The sequence below is a fragment of the Theropithecus gelada genome, chromosome 8 (genome assembly GCF_003255815.1).
Source record: "Theropithecus gelada isolate Dixy chromosome 8, Tgel_1.0, whole genome shotgun sequence".
Taxonomy (NCBI): Eukaryota; Metazoa; Chordata; class Mammalia; order Primates; family Cercopithecidae; genus Theropithecus; species Theropithecus gelada.
Window position 1 is genome coordinate 49,786,534 of NC_037676.1, and position 22,297 is coordinate 49,808,830.

The window sequence follows — 22,297 nt, forward strand, 5'->3', positions numbered from 1 at the left end:
CCATTGATTATGATGTTAACCAGAGGGGTTTTGTTGTTCCATTTGCTGGAGATAGTATCACTTTGGAAGAAAATAATATTAGCTCTCCTTCCCTTCTTTTATTACACTCTTCCTTTCCATCTACCTACCTTTGCATCTGCACTTTATATTGTTAAGATTGGTAACATTCTGTTGTATAACTATAATTAAGCTTTGCACACATTTTCTACAGATTGATTCTCAAAGATGAAAATCAATAAATGGCATTTATATTATTATGATTATACAAGTTGAGTATCCCATATCCGAAATGCTTGTAACCAGAAGTGTTTTGGATTTTTTATTGGTTTTTTCATCCCTTTTTTTGAGATGGGGTCTTGCTGTGTTGTCCAGGCTGCTCTCAAACTCCTGGGCATATTTTGGTTTTAATGTTTTTGAGACAGGATCATCCAGGCTGGAGTGCATTGGTGTGATCATAGCTTCCTGTAACCTTGAACTCTTGAGCTAAAGCAATACTCCCACGTCAGCCTCCTGAGTAGCTAGGACTACTGGGATGGCATGCACCACCATGCCCAGTTAATTTTTGTTGTTGTTGTTGTTGAGACAGAGTTTCACTGTGTTACCCAGGCTGCTCTCAAACTCCTGACCTCAAGTAATCCCCCAGCCTTGGCCTTCCAAAGTGCTGGGATTACAAGTGTGAGCCATTGTGGCTAGCCACATGTCTTTATATAAACAACATATAGTTGGTTCTTGTTTTTCGTTCACTCTGATAGTCTCTGTTATTTAATTTGTGTATTGAGACCATTCTCATTTAAAGTGATTATTCATATAACTGAGATAATGTCAACTGTATTTATAACTGTTTTCTATTTATTGCACGGCTTGTTTCTTTTTTTTTTTTTGTCTTCCACTCTCTTTCTAACTATTTTCATTTTTATTGAGCATTATGTTTCCATTTTCTCTTTTCTTTCAAAATATCAATTATACTTTTTTTTTTTTTTTGAGACAGAGTCTTGCTCTGTTGCCCAGTCTGGAATGCAGTGGCACGATCTCAGCTCACTGCAAGCTCCGCCTCCCGGGTTTACACCATTCTCCTGCCTCAGCCTCCCAAGTAGCTGGGACTACAAGTGCCCGCCACCACACTCGGCTAATTTTTTGTATTTTTAGTAGAGATGGGGTTTCACCGTGTTAGCCAGGATGGTCTTGATCTCCTGACCTCGTGATCCGACCGCCTCGGCCTCCCAAAGTGCTGGGATTACAGGCGTGAGCCACCGCGCCCGGTCCAATTATACTGATTTTTAAGTTTTTCTAGTGGAGTTTGCAATACACTTTACAGCCAATCAAGTCCACTTTCAAATAACACTGTCCTGCTTCACAGGTAATGCAGGTACCTTATATCAGAGTGTTCCTGATTTCTTTTTTTTTTTCTTTCCCATCCCTTGCAAGACTCCTGTTATGCATTTCACTTACTCAAAAGGTATAATCATTGATTACATTATTGTTATTATTATTTAAATAAACTATCTTTTCTATCAATTTAGAATTAGAAATGTAAAAGATTTTATTTTACCTTCATTTATTCCTTCTCTAATACTCTTTCCTTCTCTATATAGGTTCAAATTTCTGACATTTCATTTTCCTCATATCTCACCATTTTCATGTACCATTCCCTGTGGGCTTCTTCTGCTTCCAGGCCTGCTCTATAGCTGCCCTGCAGGCCCGCATATAGGGCTCAAGATTTGTAAACAGACTTATCACAGAGGCAGGGCTGAGTGCTGCCAGATCCTTTAATGAGAACCAGTCAACTGGGCATTAAGAGAAAACAAACCCCCAGCTGCAAAATAACAAAGATTATCCAAGCCTCACATGCAGGAATGCCCATAGCAAGGTAGCAGCTAGGCAGTGACCTGCTCCTACACAGTCCTCAGCCTGCACACCTGCCAGCCACGGGCCTGCCCACCTCTATCAAATCCAGGCAAGGCTGGAGTCCTCACTGCTGTTTGGCAATAGCAGTTGCCCCCATCTCAGCACCTCAGCCTTGCTCGCTTCTGCCCTGCCGTGGTCCAGAAGGTCTCGGTGATGACATGTCCCCTGCATGGCTCCAAGGGGACCCCTTCACTTCTGCAGCGTTGGTGCTGGGTTTGGGCAGCTCTCTCAACAGCTGAACGAGCTGAGCGTCTGGGTCTCAGATGGGTGAGTACGGAACGTTTTCTCTGAGCAGAGTTTAAAAGGACCCTGAATGTATTCTGAGCATGGAGCAGTCACTCACTAAGAGTTGGCAGCATCCCTCTGTCCATCCAGGCCTCAGTGACGGGGTGAGGGGGAGGCACTCACTCCTTGCTGGTGTCACAAGGCCTCCTCGTCTCTGTTCTCCCTGAGTGGCAGCTCTGGGGTGTGCGGAAATGTCTCTCTGCTGTGTCTTCTGGGGTGAAGTCGTTTGGCAATGCTGGTTTTCCCTCCCTCACTCTGCTCACCACCTCTTTGTCCACCACTCACTAGCGATGGGACCTGGCGCAGGGATGCAGGAAGGGATGCAGTAGGCTCACATCTCTGTGGAAAGAGTGATGAACTCCTGTCTAAACCCAGGCTCCAGCCTCTAAATAGAAGACTTGTGAGCCCTGACTTCTTTCCATCAGGAGATAGGGAGGAAGAGGGTATAGCAGAGTTCAAGTTACTGAAGAAATGTGTGCACCAGGCTGCGGTGAACGCCAGACCCACCCATCCTGAGGTCCCTTTGAAAGGACCTTTTTAAAAAGATGTGTTCGTAGCTAGCAATACACCCTTCCTAAACCTAATTACAAGACATTTCTGCACATAAGCAAAGTAAAGACGTAATGGCAAACTGCTGGCAGGTTCATGAGTATGGTGTCCTCAACCCTGATGTAGTGTCCTCAACCCTGATGTAAACTATCTTTTTCTGTTGCTCCTTTAAGTGAATGTCTTTTGTTTTTGTTTTTGTTTTTTTGAGACAGAGTCTCTCTCTCTCGCCAGGCTGGAGTACAGTGGCGCAATCTCGGCTCACTGCAACCTCTGCCTCCTGAGTTCAAGCGATTCTCCTGCCTCAGCCTCCCGAGTAGCTGGGACTACAGGCGCGTGCCACCACACTCAGCTAATTTTTGTATTTTTAGTAGAAATGGGGTTTCATCATGTTGGCCAGGATGGTCTCGATCTCTTGACCTCGTGATCCTCCCACCTCAGCCGCCCAAAGTGCTGGGATTACAGGTGTGAGCCACTGTGCCCGGTCTTAAGTAAATGTTTAATCATACACTTCCCAGCCATCTCTTGAAATTTATTTAGGGTTGCCAGAAAAGATTTCCACAATGGCTTATGGACCTCAAATGAAATGTATTTCCTCAACTCGTTCCTTACTCTCTAATTGGAAGGAAATTGCTTAATCCCATGTAAATGTAAATGCTATTAACACCCATGGATATCCTAGCATAAAAAGGAACTTTGGCTGGTGGCAGTCTACTTTTTATTAAGGTGGCAGTCATTCAAGCACCAGTAAACCAGTGAGCGGGCCTTTGGTGGGCCTGCAGGCCCTGGGCAGGAGCCAGGCCACGGTGCCAGATATGCTGGGGTCTTGGGGATGCAGCCGCTCCTTTCTCCCCTTGCACCTCCTCATGCGCCTGCCTATTGTGAATTAGTCAACACTGCTTTCCAGCTGCGTTATGAGCCTTTATTGACTTTGCTTTTCATCCCTTTGACCCACTTTGACAATGTCATTAGCTAGGGCAGCCTATTCAAAATCAAGATCTATTATTTTCATTTTTTAAAAGCCATTCAAGTATGCATTGCATGAATGCACTTTAATAAACCAAGCCTACTCATTCTCATACTTCTGATTTATCCTCTAAAGGTAATTTTTCTCCCAATGTTTGTTCTAGTGGGGAATTAAATTTTTTGCACCAAGAGTGGAAAGGAAGACCCTTCTATTTTTCTAGAAACTCAGATTTTACTTTGTCTTCAAACATCTAATTTCACCACTTTTCAACAAGGATGTCTGCGATTTGCTGGTGTCTCAAGATGATATCTACAGTGCTTCACATCCAAGAAAATCAGACCATCCCAATCCCCAGCAAGCACTGACCAACTGTGCTTGCCCAGCCTCAGCCCTGCCATGGTGTGCAGAGTCCCTGTGCTGAGGTCCCATGTGGCCCACCCTGGTTGCTTTGTGGACCCCCTCACTCCCTTCCTCAGGAAGCCTTCCATGACCCTCTCTGACACACGTCTCAGGTGTCTTTTCCATTTGTCAATTTACCATTTATTTCATCTTTTTTTTTTTTTTTTTTTTTTTGGCAGGGGGTGGGGGACAGGATCTTGCCCTGTCACCCAGGCTGGAGTGCAGTGGCATAATCACAGCTCAAACACTCGTTACTGTGTTAAGGAGTCTATATACTATTAATGTGCTACAGAAAAAGCACAGACCTAAATATGCAATATGGGGAATGTTTGAGGGACTGAGGGCCAGCTCAGCTGTGGTGATGTAACTACCTATGCATCTGGAAAAATATCCCAACGAAAATACTTTGGTTAGGTGGTAATATGCAGGCAGGTTTTAAAATGTACTTCTTATTGTTATAATTTTTCTTTGTACAATAAGTGGAAATTATAAAAAGCTTAGGAACATATATATAAACTCACAAGTAAGGAAAAAAATCACGAGGCCCCTCATGTTGCCCTCTGCACATGGAGGAGCAAAGGAGTCGGACAGGGCAGAGCTGCCTCTGAGGTAGGCTTTCCTTCTCTTGGCCCTAGGCACTGTGGTTGGCGTGGACGAGAGCACTGCTTTCTCATGGCCTGTGTGTGACATGTGTGGCAACGGGAGATTGGAACAGAGGCCGGAAGACAGGTAAGGGGACAGGGGCTGTCCTGAAAGCCCTAGAACCCAAAGGGCACAGAAGCAACCCAGCCCCCAGAACCTGGGCCTTGCTGCCTCAGGTGACTCCCTCGAGAGCTCAAGGGGCAACCTCCGCCTCTGCTGAGCGGCAAGGGAAGAGGCCCCTGGGGCCCGGTGGTTTTTCCTTACTGAGATTTCTGCTATTTCTTGCAGCTGCTCCTGTTATGAGATAGAAGTGCTGGTGCCCCACCCCCTTTATTATCAGTCAGGAGAATTAAAAAAACAGGACAAACATGAATAAGTGAGAAAAACTTGGTGACTATATATAGCCTGGTTTTTGTGAAAGGTGCAGATGTTTACAGAGACCACATTTACAGTGAGCAGCTGCTGGACAGATGTCCCTACCCACCCCATTGTGCTGCCCTCCCTCAGGGTCTGGGCCGGTGTCAGTGCAGTGCAGTCCATCCCTGTGAAGTCAGTCCTCCGGCCTCCCAAGTGCAGTGTCATGTGATAGAAAGGGACAGGCTCATTACTTTTCTGCTCCTTAAAAAGCAAAGAGGTGGCCAGGTACAGTGGCTCACGCCTGTAATCCCAGCACTTTGGGAGGCCAAGGCGGGCGGATCACGAGGTCAGGAGATCGAGACCATCCTAGCTAACACGGTGAAACCCCGTCTCTACTAAAAATACAAACAATTAGCCGGGTGTGGTGGCGGGCGCTTGTAGTCCCAGCTACTCGGGAAGCTGAGGCAGGACAATGGTGTGAACCCGGGAGGCAGAGCTTACAGTGAGCCGAGATTGCGCCACTGCACTCCAGCCTGGGCGACAGGGTGAGACTCTGTCTCCAAAAAAAAAAAAAAGCAAAGACACTGGCACGGTGGCTCACATCTGTAATCCCAGCACTTTGGGAGGCTGAGGCAGGCGGATCACGAGGTCAGGAAATCCAGACCATCCAAAAATTAGCTGGGCATGGTAGTGTGTGCACGTAATCCCAGCTGCTCGGGAGGCTGAGGCAGGAGAATCTCTTGAACCAGGGAGTCAGAGGTTGCAGTAAGCTGAAATCGCACCACTGCATTCCAGCCTGGTGACAGAGTGAGACTCTGTAATCCCAGTACTGTGGGTGAGGGGATCCACCTGCCGAGTCAGGTGGATCACTTGAGGTCAGGAGTTCAAGACCAGCCTGGCCAAGACGGTGAAACCTCATCTGTACTATTAATTTTAAAAATTAATTTTAAAAATACAAAAATTAGCCAGGCATGATGGCACACACCTGTAGTCCCAGCTACTCAGGAGGCTGAATGGGAAAATCTCTTGAACCAGGGGGAGGTGGAGGTTGCAGTGAGCTGAGATCACGCCACTGCACTCCAACCTGTGTGACAGAGCGAGAGCGAGACTCCATCTCAAAACAAAGCAAAGAGCAAATGTCTTCTTGGCACACCTAGGCTGGTGGCCTTACACAAGCCATCACTAGACCGCGTGAAAGAGATGAGCGCATGTGCAGGCATGCATGGTAGCACAAAACAGTGACTGTGCTGGCAGCTGAGAGCCGACTTTCTCTCCCAGGCCAGGGGGCAGCCTGACACCTGGCCTCCCAGGCCCTGACTTCCCTTCCTGGGAGGCTCAGCATCCCCTCCTCTGCTCCCCTCATCAGCCTCCAGCCAGTGCTACTCGAAGCTGATGTTCATCCCTTGGACAGGCTGAGTCCAGGCAGCTGCAGGCCTGTCTCAGAAACTTGATTCTGAGAGTAAAGCCCCGTTTTGTATCTCAGCAGACACTCATGTTTAGGAAAATATCTCCCACTGGAGCTTTCCTGACCTGTGCCTCCCGGGGCCTTGTCTTTCTTTGGCTTTTCATGTACCAGAGGCGCCTTTTCCTGTGGGGACTGCTCCCGGGTTGTCACATCTCCTATTCTCAAGAGGCACCTGCAGGTCTTCCTGGACTGCCGCTCAAGACCCCAGTGCAGAGTGAAGGTCAAGGTAGGAACCAGGCCAGAGCACGCACTCACTCCTAGCTCACTCCAACATAGGGAAGGTGAGACCGAGCTGAAGCAGGTGCACGTCCTTCTCATATCTGCAGAGGCACTGGGACTCGGCTGGGATGGGTTGCATCTGGAGCTCCCTCTAGGTCCTAGGAGCTTCCCTAGGAAAGGTGGGAGGATGCATCCTGTGTGAACACAGTCTCTCCATGTTAAAACACATCTTTGACCTAAGACTGTGAGACCGAAGCTCTGAAGACAGGTGGTTTGGAGGTAACATGTTAATTTTTGGGAATGAGTGATTTAACTTGAGCGCTTACTGTACTGGAAGAAGTTTAACCCAGCCCTGCTTCTGCTCTTGCAGCTGTTGCAGCGCAGCATTTCCTCCCTGCTGAGGTTTGCCGCCGGTGAAGATGGGGTAAGTGTAGGGGGCCCAGCCCAGGGGGCCCCACACTCGGTAGCCTGCATGAGCAACTCATCCCCAGAGGAAGCCCCCACTCCCAAATGTGTTCCATTACAACCCATCCCACTAGGAAGTGGTGTAGATACTCGAGAGTGAAATGCAGATACGTCTGCCATTCAGGCTGATGGGTTCCTTTCCTCTGTGGGAATGAGGTTATTTTGGATCATCCTTGAGGTAGATGCAGGAAGCTGTCCCCTGGCTTTTTGTTTTGTTTTGGTTTTTGTTTGTTTGTTCCTTTGTTTTGAGACAGAGTCTCATTCTGTGTCTAGGCTAGAGCACAGTGGCATGATCTCGGCTCACTGCAACCTCTGCCTCCCAGATTCAAGCGATTCTCCTGCCTCACCCTCCCGAGTAGCTGAGACTATAGGCATGAGCCACCACTCCCAGCTAATTTTTGTATTTTTAGTAGAGATTGGGTTTCACCATGCTGGCCAGGCTGGTCTCGAACTCTTGACCTCAGGCGACCCTCCCGCCTTGGGCTTCCAAAGTGATGAGATTACAGGCATGAGCCGCTGTGCCCACCCTGGCCCCTGGCTTTGATTACAGAAACACATTTTTGAGGTTGGAGTCCTACTGTCAAGGTGTCATGTTAATTGAATGGAATTCCCCAAGATGCTTTTTTTTTTCTTTCTTTTTTTAAACACTGGGTATTCCAGACTCTGAATAACCGGCAATGTGACTGTCCTGCCCTGAGAGTCACTGTGGTGAAGCTTAGTAAAGCAGGGTGGCTCCTCCAAGAAAAGTCACCTAAATATATAATTGATGGGCCAAAGAGTTTCTGCTGTGTGAAATTTGACCCTCATAAATGAGACATCTGTCCTGGAGATGCCACCTGTGTCGTGTCAAAGCCATCTAAAAGCACCACAAGTGGCTCATGGAATAGCCACAGAAAGGGACCAGCCACTCAGTGGCCCCTGGGCACAGCCCCAGTTCACAAGAGACATCTGGAACCAGAGAGGGCTCCACATCCAGGGAGCTGACTTGGGCCACACTGGAAGGGAGTGTGGTGACTGGGGAGGCCAGTCATGCCTGGAGCTCTGTGGTCAAATAGGGGTCTTTGTCTAATGGGTCCTCATGGCCAGAGTCTAGCCAGAATATTTTATTTTATTTTTTTTAGGCAGAGTCTTACTCTGTCATCCAGGCTGGAGTGCAGTGACACAACCATAAGCTCACTACAGCCTCGAACTCCTGGGCTCAAACGATTCCCCCGCCTCAACCTCCCAAGTGTCCAACCCAAATTTGTGGTGATTTGACCTGTCCTATGGAGACTCCTCCCTGCCCCACTACCCCTGCCACCCTCTCGCCCACTGCACCTCAGGAGGGGCCAGCAGCCCCGTGAGGCAGAGCAGCAGTTTGTCCTCTCTCATCTAAACCATGTCTATCAGAGTTGGATTAAATTGGAACATGGATAAGTCTATGAGCGGGAGCTTTGAGGATCACAAGTGACTACACACTAGAATCACCTGCATGCCCTAAAGAGTTTCTGCTCTTGGGCTGGGCATGGTGGCTTATGCCTGTAATCCCAGCACTTTGAGAGGCTGAGGCGGGCAGATCACCTGAGGTCAGGAGTTCAAGACCAGCCTGGCCAACGTGGTGAAACCACATCTCTATTAAAAATACAAAAAAATTAGCCGGGGGAGGTGGTGCGCATCTGTAACCCCAGCTACTTGGGAGGCTAAGGCAGGAAAATCACTGGAACTGGGGAGGTAGAGGTTGCAGTAAGCCGAGATTGCGCCATACTCCAGCCTAGGCGACAGAGCAAGACTGCAGCTCAAGATAAAAAAAAAAAAAAAAAACAGCTTCTGCTCCTTCCTGGCACAACACCCACCAGCTTTAAAGCTCCTCAGTGTCCCCGAGCTCCAGCTCGGAACTGTCCCTGAGCTGCTGCACACAGGGATTGATGCTGAGGCTGGACTCATCAGCAAGTGTTCCCCAGTGGTACAAAAGGTGAGTCATCACCACGGGCCAGGAAGTGAGCCTACCACATTCTCACGTTTCCCCCTTCAACCTCCCAATGTCCCAGCAAGGTAGTGCCCATATTTCCCTGCTAGGGGGATGAGTGCAGTGCCCAAGGCAAAGACATCCCACAGAGGGAAAGTCATTGTTGCCCCACAGAGTGACCACCTACAGAGTTGGGAGCCAGCCCAAGGGGCATAATGGGGAACAGCATATGTGCTTTTCTGTCCTTAAGGAAGTTTAAGTGTATAACAGGCAACCAACCACACAGCGGTGCCTGTCGGCCAATTCCTTGTCTCCTTGTCTGAGTCCTGTGGGGAGGGAGGAAGAAAGGAGGAGGCAGTGCCCAGAAAGTGGGGAACTGCCCACAGCTGATGGAGTAGAAGTTTCCAACTAGCAGGGTTTGAGTAGGTGCTAAAGATGGCAGATCTGAGTTTTCAGGGAACGCATCTTGATGGAGAATGTTGGGAGAAAGCATTAGAAATGCGCTTTTGAGAACGCATGACAAAATGAACCAAAACCCACAACCTCAACAGATTCAACCAACAACACCTGGGCATGGCACACAGCTCTCCAGCTGCTCCATACTACTCAGAAGGGCGGGGCAGTGCTGTGGCAGCAGCTGCCTGCTGGGCGTAGCTGGTCACCATCCAGGAAGCCTCCAGCAATGGACAGTGCTTGACACCCCTTCCAATCCCCACCCCTCTTTAGAGATCCAGAGACCAGGAACCCTGGCAGAAATCCTCCTTCCTTCACTTGGTTTCCTTCTGGCTAAGGCGCTTGTTCCTCCTATACATTTAACTTGTCAACTAGAATATTCCCATAGGTAAAAGCCCTGCTTATAAAGAGCTCAAAGGTGTGTGTACCTAAGTGCACGTGTGTGCATGTTGTGCAGTGTGTGTGCTTCAGAGCACTTTTGCCCATGCGCATGTGTCCACTTGACTATGCTATGTATGCACATATGCTTGACATATGCGTACATGGGTGTATGTGTGTGCATATGTGTATGTGTATGCATTGGGTGAGGGCCAGAGGGTGGCAGCGGCCTTAATATCACCTTTTTGGGTGCTCTGGTTTCAGGGCTAACACCAGTGACTGTGGGGTAAGTTCCAAGCCTGGAAGTAGACAACTTAGGAGGCTCTTTACCCCATGCCCAGCTCTACTCACAGTGGCTGATCAGGTCTTTACTGCAGATCTGGAAAGAAGCTGATAGAAGATGGGTACCAGAGGGGCCTAGGTAGAGACGTTAGCTGAGAGACACCCAGTATGGATTCTGTCAGTTTTCTGGGTGAGCATGCACATTCACCAAAATTCAGAGAATCAAACTGGGGCTTTCCACAAGATCCGTGACTCCATTCCCTGGGGCAAATGTACTGTTTCGGTTAAGGTATGTGAGTGTTAAGCTTTATGCCTGTACTGTAATGTGTTCAAGCTGCAGATGTGAAAACAATAGGATTGTCTGTAGTTGTGCATCTCATTTCTCAATAGTAACATTATTGTAACATGGAACTTGAAGTTTGTTTCCTTAGCTTTCAGAAAAGGAAAAGTTAAAGGAACACGTATAGTGATTTTTTAAGAGAGAGCACATTTTATACCTGTGCAGACACACATTCATATGCATAGTGCTTGGGAGTCTGCTGATATAGTTGTTTAACCCTCTCCATGTTAATTTCTCCCACACATAAAAGATTTATTACTTGGGCACAGTGGCTGACACCTGTAATCCCAGCACTTTGGGAGGCCCAGTCGGGCAGATCACCTGAGGTCAGGAGTTTGAGACCAGCCTGGCCAACATGGTGAAAACTCATCTCTCTTAAAAATACAGAAATTAGCCAGCATGGTGGTGTGTGCCTATAATCCCAGCTACTTGGAAGGCTGAGGCAGGAGAATTGCTTGAACCCAGGAGGCAGAGGTTGCAGTGAGCAGAGCTCACACCACTCCATTCCAGCCTGGGTGACAGAGCAAGACTCAGTCTCAAAAATAATAATACTAAAAAATTTTAAACTCCATTTACAAATAATATAGCCAAACCTAACATTTTACAAATAAATGATTTTTTTGCTGGCTTTTTCCAAGTCAGAATTGTGTACTTTTACTCCAGAAGACCACAGGGTCATCTGTTTCACACTTGCACAAACATGCAAGACTAACTGAAACTGTAAGACAACAGAAGGGTGTCCAGCATGCCGCCTCCACCCTCCCTCCCCGTGCAGTGACCCCCTGCTTCTGCTTCTGCTTCTATACCCACTGGTGTCCCCTCCAGTCCAGCAGCCTGGAGACTCTGTCCTGCTCACTGCCATCTCTTCAGTGACAGGCCCGCATGGGCTCCTAATAAACCCCTTAATATCACCTTTTCGGGTGCTCTGGTTTCAGGGCCAACACCAGTGGACTGTGGGGTAAGTTCCAAGCCTGGAAGTAGACAACTTAGGAGGCTCTTTACCCCATGCCCAGCTCTACTCACAGTGGCTGGGAGCGAGTAAGCAGCTGCACTTGCTGTCCATGCCACCTCAGAGCCCTTGGAAGGCCTCAGCTTCCATCGCCAAGTTCCGTCTCTTCACCTGTCTTGACCAGTAACACCCACTGCCCCTATCATTACATTAAACCATTCTGTTGACTTTATTCTTTTTCACCAAGGAAGCCAAAACTCTTTTTTTTTTTTTTTTTTTTTTTTGAGACGGAGTCTGGCTCTGTTGCCCAGGCTGGAGTGCAGTGGCCGGATCTCAGCTCACTGCAAGCCCCGCCTCCCGGGTTCATGCCATTCTCCTGCCTCAGCCTCCCGAGTAGCTGGGACTACAGGCGCCCGCCACCTCGCCCGGCTAATTTTTTTTTTGTATTTTAGTAGAGACGGGGTTTCACCGTGTTAGCCAGGATGGTCTCGATCTCCTGAACTCGTGATCCGCCCGTCTCGGCCTCCCAAAGTGCTGGGATTACAGGCTTGAGCCACCGCGCCCGGCCAGCCAAAACTCTTGACAAAACACAGTGAATAGGCACCATGCCTGTCTTACAAATGGGAAAATAAAAGTCCCCCCACGAGTTGGCATCAGTAGCGTTCACATCCCCGACTGATCCTGACATTTATTTTTACAAAACAAACCATCTCAAAACTTGGTGGCATCAATATTCATTCTGTGCACAGAACCCTTGTTTGGACAGGGCTCCATCAGGATAGCTCCCCTTCGCTCCACTGGGCATTAGCGGGTGCCTCCAAGGTTGGCAGGAGTCACTGAAGGCTCCTATGTCCAGGCTGCAGCTCTGGCTGGACTCCCTCACAGCATGTGTGGATCCCAAGGGCCAGCTGGAAGCTGGGCACTTTTCCTAACCAAGCGTGGAACATCACTTGGTGTCCCTTCCACTGCACTCTGTTCATGAGAAGCCAGACACTGAAGCCAGCTCAAACTCAGGGAAAGGCAGTGAGACACGCACCTTTGAAGGGAAGGGCACCAAGGAGCCACACTCTGCCTGCTTTGGCCACACTGTCTGGCTTCTCCATCCTCAGTCTCTTTGGCCATGACACCATAATGATGGGAGGGGTGAGTTAACAGACACCAAACAGAACTGCTGTAGCAACTGCCAAGTGCCTTGCACAGAGGAGGGGTGTGGGGTGCCCGTGATACTACACTGCAAGTGGCGTTTCCTTCTAGGGCTTTAATCTCCCAGAAAGACAGAGATGCAATATCTCAGTGCTTTTGAGCCTTTATTTTCAACCCTACCCGCAGCAGCATAATGCAGCTTGATCTATAATGGGGTGCACCACACCCTCTCAGCTTCATCAGGGCTGGGGGCCAAGGACTCCCTGTACCTGTCTCATCTGGAGATGAAACTCACCTGGGACTAACCAAAAAGAATTTGAAGAAAAAGCAAAGTCTCATTACAAAAACACAGATGTTAGCTCAGTTTAACTCTAGAAGAAATGGGATCCTATTAAGGAAGGAAGTTTGGGGCAAAGCACCAGGAAATCCCTTGACCGGAAGTGTTGCTAGATTGAGGAAGTGTCCTAAAGGAAGTGGGAGACAGCTGTGGGCACTGTGTGCCCAGCCCTGGCCTTCCCAGCAGAGCCTGTGTGCATCATGTCCCACCCAAGTAAAAATAGAATTCATTTACCAAAATGAATTCCTTGCTAAAATAAATGGATATATATATATATGTAATGGCTCTTCATTTGTTTCTCTTTCCTACCACTGTTCTCAGCCATTTGAGGCGTGAAAGGTTGTGGACTGGGGAAACCCACTCTGGCTCTGGTTTTCCGTGTTGTTGGAAACAGTATGTCCCAGGCTGTTTGCTTTAACCAGCGTGCCTTTTATCCCTGCAGAGCTACGAAGTGAAGAGTGTCCTGGGAAAGGAGGTGGGGTTGTTAAATTGTTTCGTCCAGTCCGTAACCGCCCACCCGACCAGCTGCATTGGATTGGAGGAAATCGAGCTTCTGAGTGCAGGAGGAGCCTCTGCAGAACACTAGCAGTTGCCGCAGGATCTGTGAACTTTGCAATGTGGCTGCAAGGGTGGTGGTGGTGGTGGTGATTTGGGGTAGTTACTTGTTAACTATGGACACAGTGAATGTAGTTTACGATCTTGAAACATATTTTTCTGGGGAAATGTTAAGATATAGTTTTGTGAACTGTAAATCAAAATACCTTTTTCTACAGTTTTATGTTTTTTCTGCAAATTTAGGAACATATTTACTTTTCACATTGAATCTTAAGCTTAAGCTCTTCATTTGGTATTCAGGCAATATATGAGAAGAAAAAATTTTGTTCATTTGTAATTTTAACAAGTTGAACATTTTACCAGGATTGAGCATGTTTTTCTTACAGTATTTGTTTTAACATTCCCCCAAAGAATACCCTGCAAAGCGTAAACCTTTGCCCCATACTTACTACTGTTCTATTACAATAAATGTCAAACTTAAGCACTTCGCAGTTCACTACTTTTTGGAAAATGTTCTAGGGAACTGTATCAGAGGTGAAACTGTTACCCATAAAGTGTAGCTCTCTGAACCGGTCTGATCGTCGCTCTGCTGAATGGTGGTGGGGATAGCTGGCTCCACCACACACCTGTTTAATCAGGCTGGGTAATGTGCACGGAGAGCAAAGATCACAGACTAAGGAACAGTACCTTATCATTTGCTTTGCTGGCAAAGATTTAAACCAAGAATTAATCATCTTTGGACACTATATTTTGTTGCCTTCCTCATAGAAATAAAATCATGACAGGCCATGGTTAATAAGAAACGTAGCAGCCTACGACCAAGAAATGGTGCCTAATACCAAGTGTTCCTGGGGTAAAGGCAGAAGGCTTTTTTAAAATTAAATCTTAAAACATTGCAATTACAGGCAAGACAGCTGGTCTTAAAAGCAGTTTTGTGACTGCCCTTTTAATCCACTACAGGACTATTCCGGCTTTTCTGGAGCACTTTTGAAAATCTTCTTGACTCTGTCCACAAGACTGAGGAAAGTGAAAGCAAAGTCCCGGGAAAGTGGGAGATGATTCAGCCGGGCTTCTGCCCTTCGCCCCTCCAGCAGCCTCTACAGTTAGGGAGCTCTTGGACTGTTCTTAGCAGGGGCCCCCCAAACAGCCAACCCTTCCCCACGTCTTGGGGAGCGCACCTTCTGCTGGAAAACTGCTAGCTTACCTGAGCTCAGCCGTGCTCCACCAAGCTTAAGCAAGTTAAATAAGACTAGGAGGGAGCCTTTAGCGCGTTTCAAAAGCGACACAGACCTCTCCTGAGCAGCTCAGGCCTACTGCCCATCCCCCCGCCCGCACACACACACACACCTGGCGCCCGGGCTCCCTGGTGCTCGCTGGCTGCGGGTCCGGAACGCACCCTTCCCCAGCCGGGTCCTGCGCCACCGACGGGCGGGCGGGCGGGAGTCACTGCGAATATAGGAAGCAAGGGCGGTTTCAAATGCTGCTTTATTCTTACGAATACTGTAAAAATTAATATAAAAAAGTGAGCATGCTCAGTCTTTTCCTCTTATCTACAATACAAAGGGTTTGTCTGAAAAGTCTTGGTTTTTTCTTTTTACAAATGTACCTTAGCTGCATCAACAGGAGTAAGATGTAGAAAAAGCTACCATTACAAAAATAATTTAAGGGAAAATAAACACGTTTAGCTTCTCTCGCAGTTCAGTGGTGGTAAGTCCAGGCTGTAGCTTCTTTGCGCTCGTATGTCCCAAGAAACTGCAGCGGGTGCCCGGTGGCTCTGGCTGCGCCGGGGCACGGCGCGCTCCGCTCCGGGCCGTCGGGTCTGAGGTATGGGTCGTTGCTGAGTCTCTCCCGCCCCGGCCGCGCGTTACCGACAGTCTGCGGTCCCGGCGGCCGGCAGGAAGGGCGGGCTGGGCAACTGCTTGAAGAACTGCCGGAGGCCGGCCAGGTCCCGCGTGAGCTGCTCCACGCGCTGGTGCAGCTTCTCGTTCTCGGCCGACAGCTCCACCAGCTTCTGCTGCATCTCCTGGTTGCGCCGCTTGGCCTTGTCGCGGCTCTTGCGCACCGCGATGTTGTTGCGCTCGCGCCGCTGCCGGTACTCGGGGCTGCCGCGGTCCGGGCCCCTCTTGCCGGCGCTCTTCTCCCGGGCGGGGCCGGGCGCGGGTGTCGGCCCGGGGCTGCTGCGCGGCGGCTCCGGCGACGTGGGCGGTGTGGGCTGCCCTGCGGCCGCCAGGCTCACCACGGTCTGTGCGCACGCGGCCACCTGCGCGGGCAGCAGCGACCCGGGCGCGTCGCCGTCGCCCCAATCGGGCTCGCGCTTGAGCGGGCGCGGAGCGGCGGGGCCCGGGCCCAAGGGGCGCGCGGGGCCGCCGGGCAGAAGCTCCAGGGGTCCCGCGCCGCCCGCCTTGTGATTGCTGTTGAAGAGGTCGGCGAAGAGCTCGTCGTGGCACAGCTCCAGGGTGGGCACGGCGGCCATGGAGTCGATGTAGGCGCTGAAGTCGATGGCGCTCTCGTCGTCGTACATGGCGGGGGCGGCGGCCCCTGGCTCGCCTAAGGCCCCCGGCTCGGCCCCGCGTCCCGGCTTGCCAGCTCGGCCCGGCTCGTAGAAGGGCGCAGGCTCCGCAGGCCAGGGCGCGCCGCGCGCCGGGCCGTCCAGGCTGAAGAGCGCGGCGCTCATGGCGGCGTCGGGCCGGGCTCTGCGTCCAAGCGCGGCTGTCACCTCCCTGGGCCCAGCCCCGCCGCCTTTTCTAGCCCCGGCTGACGTGCACGCCCCGCCCCGGCTCCGGCACAGCGGGGGCGCCCCAGGGCCGCGGGGGAAGGGGCGGGGGCGCCCTGGGAGACCCCCGGAGCTGCCCCGAGCCTTCCAGGGGCACGTCCTCTCTCTGCTCCTCCCCTGGACCCCCTCCCAGACCCGCGGGACCCCCAGGCGAGTTGCAGTAGGGTGCGCGCGCTAGTGCCCCCTCCCCGGCCCGGGCCGGCCCGCGCTGCGCTGCTGGGAATGACACTCCCTCTGCCCGCACTCCAGGGCCTTCTCTCCTTCCTGTTTGTGGGCTTGGAACCTCCTCGCTCCTAGGGGCTGGGAGTGAAATCAAAACCAGGACTTGGCCACAGCGCGCGCGCCCCAGGCCGGCTCCTGTCGCCGGAGGGCGGGGGGTGGGGACACGTGGGAGAGGACCCGTGCGTTCAAGGATGCCCCCCGACCGTGGGCACGAGTGTGAGACCCTCGCCCCGCGCCTCCACCGTGGGACCAGATGCGGGAAGAGGCGCGGGGGACGGGACGTGGGGACAGCCACAGCCTCGTCGTAAGGTCCCCAGGCGGCGGCCTGGCAGACGGGGAGGGCTGCCAGCACCGCACTCGGGCGCCTCAGGTAATGCGGCCCGGTTCTCGCTGCTCTCCTCGGAGGTCCCGGGTCCGGCCGGCCCTGGGGGTCGAGGCCCAGCGACGCGGCTACTGCGTCCTGGCCGAAAGGGCGGCGCGACCCCGTCGCCAAAAGCAGAGCAGATGAGGGAGACGCAGTCACGACATCGTGTCCTCCGCCGGCCCCTCGAGGTGCGGGCTCTCCCGCCGCACGCCACTCCCCGACCCCGCAGAGCCCAGCGCCCCCCGCCAGCTCCCGCGCCCGCGTCTCTTCCAGGTCTACGGAAGCAGTGCCATCGTGTGGCAGTATCTGCGTTAGACCTGTTTTTAGTTCCAGGCTCTTTCCCTGTTAAGTATTCCAAAAAAGTGCCTTGAACGTAAAGTAGTTGGGTCCCTTTTGGGAGACAGGTAAGATATCTACCAGTAGGTATAGCAGGGTGCAGATGGGCCTTGGCTCATGATGGGGTTACATCCCGGTAGACCCATCGCACACTGAAAATGTCTTAAGTAAGGATGGGCTTTGTCATGTGTCCTGCAATTTGAGGCAGGCATTTCTGGTCAGACCCATTTATTATTTTGAATTTAAAATATAGGTTTTTTCAGCCGGGCGCAGTGGCTCATGCCTGTAATCCCAGCAGTTTGGGAAGCTGAGGTGGGCGGATCACTTGAGGTCAGGAGTTTGAAACCAGCCTGGCCAACATGGTGAAACCCTATTTCTACTAAAAATACAAAAATTAGCCAAGCATAGTGGCGCGTGCCTGTAATCCCAGCTCTTCAGGAGGCTGAGGCAGGAGAATCGCTTGAACCCCTGAGGCAGAGGTTGCAGTGAGCCGAAATCGTGCCATTGCACTCCAACCTGGGCGACAGAGCGAGACTCCGTCTCAAAAAAAAAAAAACTGAAATGGGATCTCACAATGTTGTCTAGGCTGGTTTCAAACTCCTGGGCTTAAGAGATTCGCTGGCCTCACCCTCCCAAAGTGCTGGGATTACAGGCGTGAGCCACCATGCCCGGCCCAAATCTATTAACTCACTATCCCTAGTCACACCTGCTCCATGTCCAGTCTCTTCCTCCGTAGGCCTCTCACCAGATCTGCGTCGAAACACCAAGCCCTACTAACTGTGCGCAGTTTCTGCAGTCAGTTCCAGAGGTCATTTCTAATGTTGCATTATGGGATATTTAATAGGTTTCCTAAAGAACAAACGTATTTCTTTAGAGTGACTCAGAGGGTACGCAATGATGATGTCACACAATTACCTATTAAGACTTGAATCCAGCAATGCATATAAGTGTGGACTTACACACATCCAGAAAAAGTTCTAGCACAATTTTTTTCGTTCTCATATATTTAAGAAGCCACAGAAACACTATTAAAGCCCTCCCTAATCACTTAGGGAATGCAAAATAAATATTTATAAGGGATAACCGTATCCTCCTAAAAACAACTCAGACTATTTTCAGTGAGATGATTTACTGATTCCGATAGTCAACATAATTACTTTTTATTTTTATTTTTGAGACGGAGTCTCGCTCTGTCGCCAGGCCTGAGTGCAGTGGCACGATCTCAGCTCACTGCAACCTCCACCTCCCGGGTTCAAGCGGTTCTCCTGCCTCAGCCTCCCCAGAAGCTGGGATTACAGGCGCATGACACCACCCCGGCTACTTTTGTATTTTAAGTAGAGACGGGGTTTCACCGTGTTAGCCAGGATGGTTTCGATCTTCTGTCCTCGTGATCCACCTGCCTCCGCCTCCCAAAGCTACATTTATTAACACTAAGTTGAGTTTATGTGACAGTGATGCATATTGAGGTGCTTTACAGGAAGTGGTTAGAAAGTGCTTGCCTAGGCCTGGCGCAGTAGCTCACACCTGTAATCCCAGCACTTTTGAGAGGCCGAGGTGGGCGGATCACCTGAGATCAAGAGTTCAAGACCAGCCTGGCCAACATGGTGAAACCCTGACTCACAAAAATACAAAAATTAGCCGGACATGATGGCAGGTGCCTTGTAATCCCAGCTATTTGGGAGGCTGAGGCAGGAGAATCGCTTGAAACCTAGAGGCGGAATTTGCAATGAGCCAAGATCACACCACTGCACTTCAGCCTAAGCAACAGAGTGAAACTCCGTATCAAAAAAAAAAAAAAAAAAGGCCGGGCACGGTGCCTCACACCTGTAATCCCAGCACTTTCGGAGGCCGAGGCGGGCAAATCACAAAGTCAGGAGATGGAGACCATCCTGGCTAACACTGTGAAACCCCGTCTCTACTAAAAACACAAAAAATTAGCCAGGCGTGGTGGCAGGTACCTCTAGTCCCAACTACTAGGGAGGCTGAGTCCAGCCTGGGCGACAGAGCAGGACTCTGTCCCCCCAAAAAAAAAAGAAAAAAAAAGAAATTCAGGAGGTTGAAAACTGTTAAAATGTGTTTGAGTTAATATATGCTGTTAATATATGTTCTTGCAGTCCAAAAGCCAGTCTGACTTCCCTTCATTCATAGGATGAAGCTGACCGTAATTCAGCTGTCTCTCATCCTAGGGATCATATTTGGATACTTCAGATGGCAGAAGAGCAGTTCTGCTCCAAATTGCAGTCTGAAAAAGTAAAACATTTTTGAGCACTGCTCTCTAAACGTAAATATGAAATTAAGTTTCAAGAGATGGGAAACTTTTTAGTGCTTTCTTCAGATTTTTATTCTCAACTACCAGATTAGATGGTTTTGTTTACCTTCTGCCTTCAGGCTATTCTAACTTTACGGCTTATTTTTCTGTTTTTGTGTCACAGTAGGATTTTTTTTTTTTTTTTTTTTTTTTTAAGATAGAGTCTTGCTCTTTTGGCCAGACTGGAGGACAGTGGCACGATCTTGGCTCACTGCAACCTCTGTCTCCTAGGCTCAAGCAATTCTGCCTCAGCCTCCTGAGTAGCTGGGATTATAGGCGTGTGCCACCATGCCCAGGTAATTTTCAGTACAGAAGACGTTTCACCATGTTGGCCAGGCTGGTCTCCAATTCCTGACCTCAGGTAATCTACCTGCCTTGGCCTCCCAAAGTTCTGGGATTACAGTCATGAGCCACCACACCCGGCCATGAAATTTTTATATGTTACATGTTTATATCCAAAAATACTGACTTTTTTAGGATGAACCTTATTGCCAATGTGTGAGTTTGGAAAAGGAAGGACAAGAGTCAAAGGGACAAAATTATTGGTTGTTGGGGTCACGCACCCCTCATGCTATTAAAGCATGCGCATGTCATTGAAACCTGCTGTGATTGGTAACAATTTATATGTGTGCTTCAGCTTCTAGAATCTAAGAGGCTGAGTCCCCAGATTGTAAAGTAGCCAGAGCTGACAACAGGCATTGGATTCTGTGGGTTGGGTGTCCCACCTGCCAAATACCTGCTCACATTCTCCACAACAGAAAAGGAAAAGCAGTTTGTCTTCCCAGCCTACGTTTTCATCAGGTGGATTCATCCCTCCCTGGCCCACACCCGGCAGCCCCTCTGCCAGCCTCCTTGCACCCCAGGTCCCCAGCTGCCTCCTTGGTGACAGTGATGCTGCAGCTGCACCTGCACCCAGGAAGGGTGCAGCAGGTCTGGACTCACAGCTTGCTCTCCCTGTCCAATCCGTTCTCCAGATGGCCGCCCAAGAGAGCCTGTCACATCACTGTGTTCCTTAGAATCTGCTGAAGCTTTCTTGGCCTAGAGAATGGAGTTTCAGTTCTCAAGTGGGAGCCCTCCACTGCCCACTTCAAGAAGAAGTCATTTTCCTTTCACAACAACTGGCACCTGACTCAACTCCAAATACCAGGACCTGCCTGGTTTCCTGTGTGTGAAGCTGATGGTTCTACCGAGAGCCCTTTCTCCTCTGCACCACTCCACTGGCAAGAGCCTTCCATCTGTTACAGACTGGCTTAAAATGGTGCCTGCCTCGATGGTGCTTTCTGTGACTTACTTAATCACTTCCTCATCTGACTTCTCAGGAAAAATACATCCCACATCTTGTCAATTATTAAGTGCGCTTTTTAAAATGTTTTACTGAAATTCAGATGCATCTGACAATCACTGTTGTCCAGAGTGTCAGTTAGGATGTTTGTCTTCGTCCACATACGGGTGCCAGTGGCTGGGAGTGAATCCTGAGAATGATGGCGGAGAGCGCTTTCTAAAAAAATGCTACAGCGCTCGCTGTCTTGATGGAATGGAGAGCAGTGGTGTATAAAAACCCGCAGGGCAATGACTCTGAAATGAAAAGTGATTCAGAGGAGACAGTGAGTGAACATGAAAGCATTTGGGAATATCTTAAGCAATTTACTTATATTGTCCTTTTCTACATGTACGTAAGAGTGATACATTATTAAAATCAATGTCTGAAAGAAATTAAGTTCTTTCTATGAGTACAAAATCAAAATTTTAAGAATTATGAGAGAAGCAACATCACCAAAAATGGCATAGTAAGGAATTCCGGTGCTCCACGAATACAACTGGCAAAAGCTGTCCTAATCAACTTTCACAGAACTCTGAAATCTAGCCACAAACTTACAGCAACCAGGGAAAGTATAATGAAGAAAGAAGCTGCTGCAATGTACTAAGAGAGCACTGTGGTGTTTTAAACTGCCTGCTTGCCATCCCTCCTTCTCCAGATCGCTGGTGGCCATGAAGTTGGCAGCATGAATTCCCGACACAGGCTGCTAGTGCCAGAGTGAACAACACAGACTCTGTTCTCAAAGAAACAGGGGAGTGTGTTTGGACCTGGCTGGCAGCTCCCTGATGGACTAGAGCAAGGGTAGCATTTGCATTTGGGCATTTGCCAAGAGCAGCAAGGGCAAAAGTACTGGCTGTAGCAGCCTGAGACAAGCAATAGAAAGACCAAAAAGTCTGGGAAGGAAGAGCTGGAGGAAGAACATAAGTGGGGGAATAGGGCTTTTAAAAGCTCTTGCGTGTACCAGGGAATCACGTGCATGCCCAGCATGGGTGGAGTGCTCAGAAAAGGCCTGAGAAGACCCCAAGCCTCCACTTCTGGCTGACCTTCAAGATGTGCACATTCAAGAAGAGAAAGCTAAGACAGAATTATAAACAACCTGGCTAAGTGTTAAAGGAGTATGCCAACACAGAGCCAATCTCTGAAGACTGGAAGAGTTTCTGTAGGTATGTTTTTGTTTGTTTGTTTGTATTTTCCCTCTTTCTTTTATGGGTTGCGGGTTTTCGGTATTTAAGGTCACTCTGTTAAAAATACTAGCTGAGGCCGGGCGCGGTGGCTCAAGCCTGTAATCCCAGCACTTTGGGAGGCCGAGACGGGCGGATCACGAGGTCAGGAGATCGAGACCAT

The 22,297-nt window shown here is 49.8% G+C and overlaps 2 protein-coding genes across 4 annotated transcripts in view; one reads left to right on the forward strand and one right to left on the reverse strand.

Moving 5' to 3' along the window:
* SPIDR (scaffold protein involved in DNA repair) overlaps positions 1-14,201 on the forward strand; it is a 483,830-nt gene extending 469,629 nt beyond the window's left edge. For 2 of the 3 annotated variants that reach the window (XM_025393220.1, XM_025393222.1), the window contains 4 exons: positions 4,738-4,831; positions 6,678-6,792; positions 7,156-7,209; positions 13,520-14,201. In XM_025393220.1, the coding sequence (XP_025249005.1) occupies positions 4,738-4,831; positions 6,678-6,792; positions 7,156-7,209; positions 13,520-13,663 (407 nt within the window). In that variant the 3' untranslated portion in view covers positions 13,664-14,201. The remainder of the gene's footprint in view (positions 1-4,737; positions 4,832-6,677; positions 6,793-7,155; positions 7,210-13,519) is intronic. The other variant, XM_025393221.1, reaches the window with a different exon arrangement.
* An 897-nt stretch (positions 14,202-15,098) lies between these two features.
* Positions 15,099-16,719, reverse strand: CEBPD (CCAAT enhancer binding protein delta). Its single transcript, XM_025393224.1, has 2 exons — positions 15,471-16,719; positions 15,099-15,404 (listed from the first exon to the last, which is right to left on the reverse strand). Exon 1 carries the CDS (start codon positions 16,304-16,306, stop codon positions 15,497-15,499), a length of 810 nt encoding a protein of 269 aa, XP_025249009.1. The 5' UTR covers positions 16,307-16,719; the 3' UTR covers positions 15,099-15,404; positions 15,471-15,496.
* Between the last annotated feature and the right edge of the window lie 5,578 nt (positions 16,720-22,297).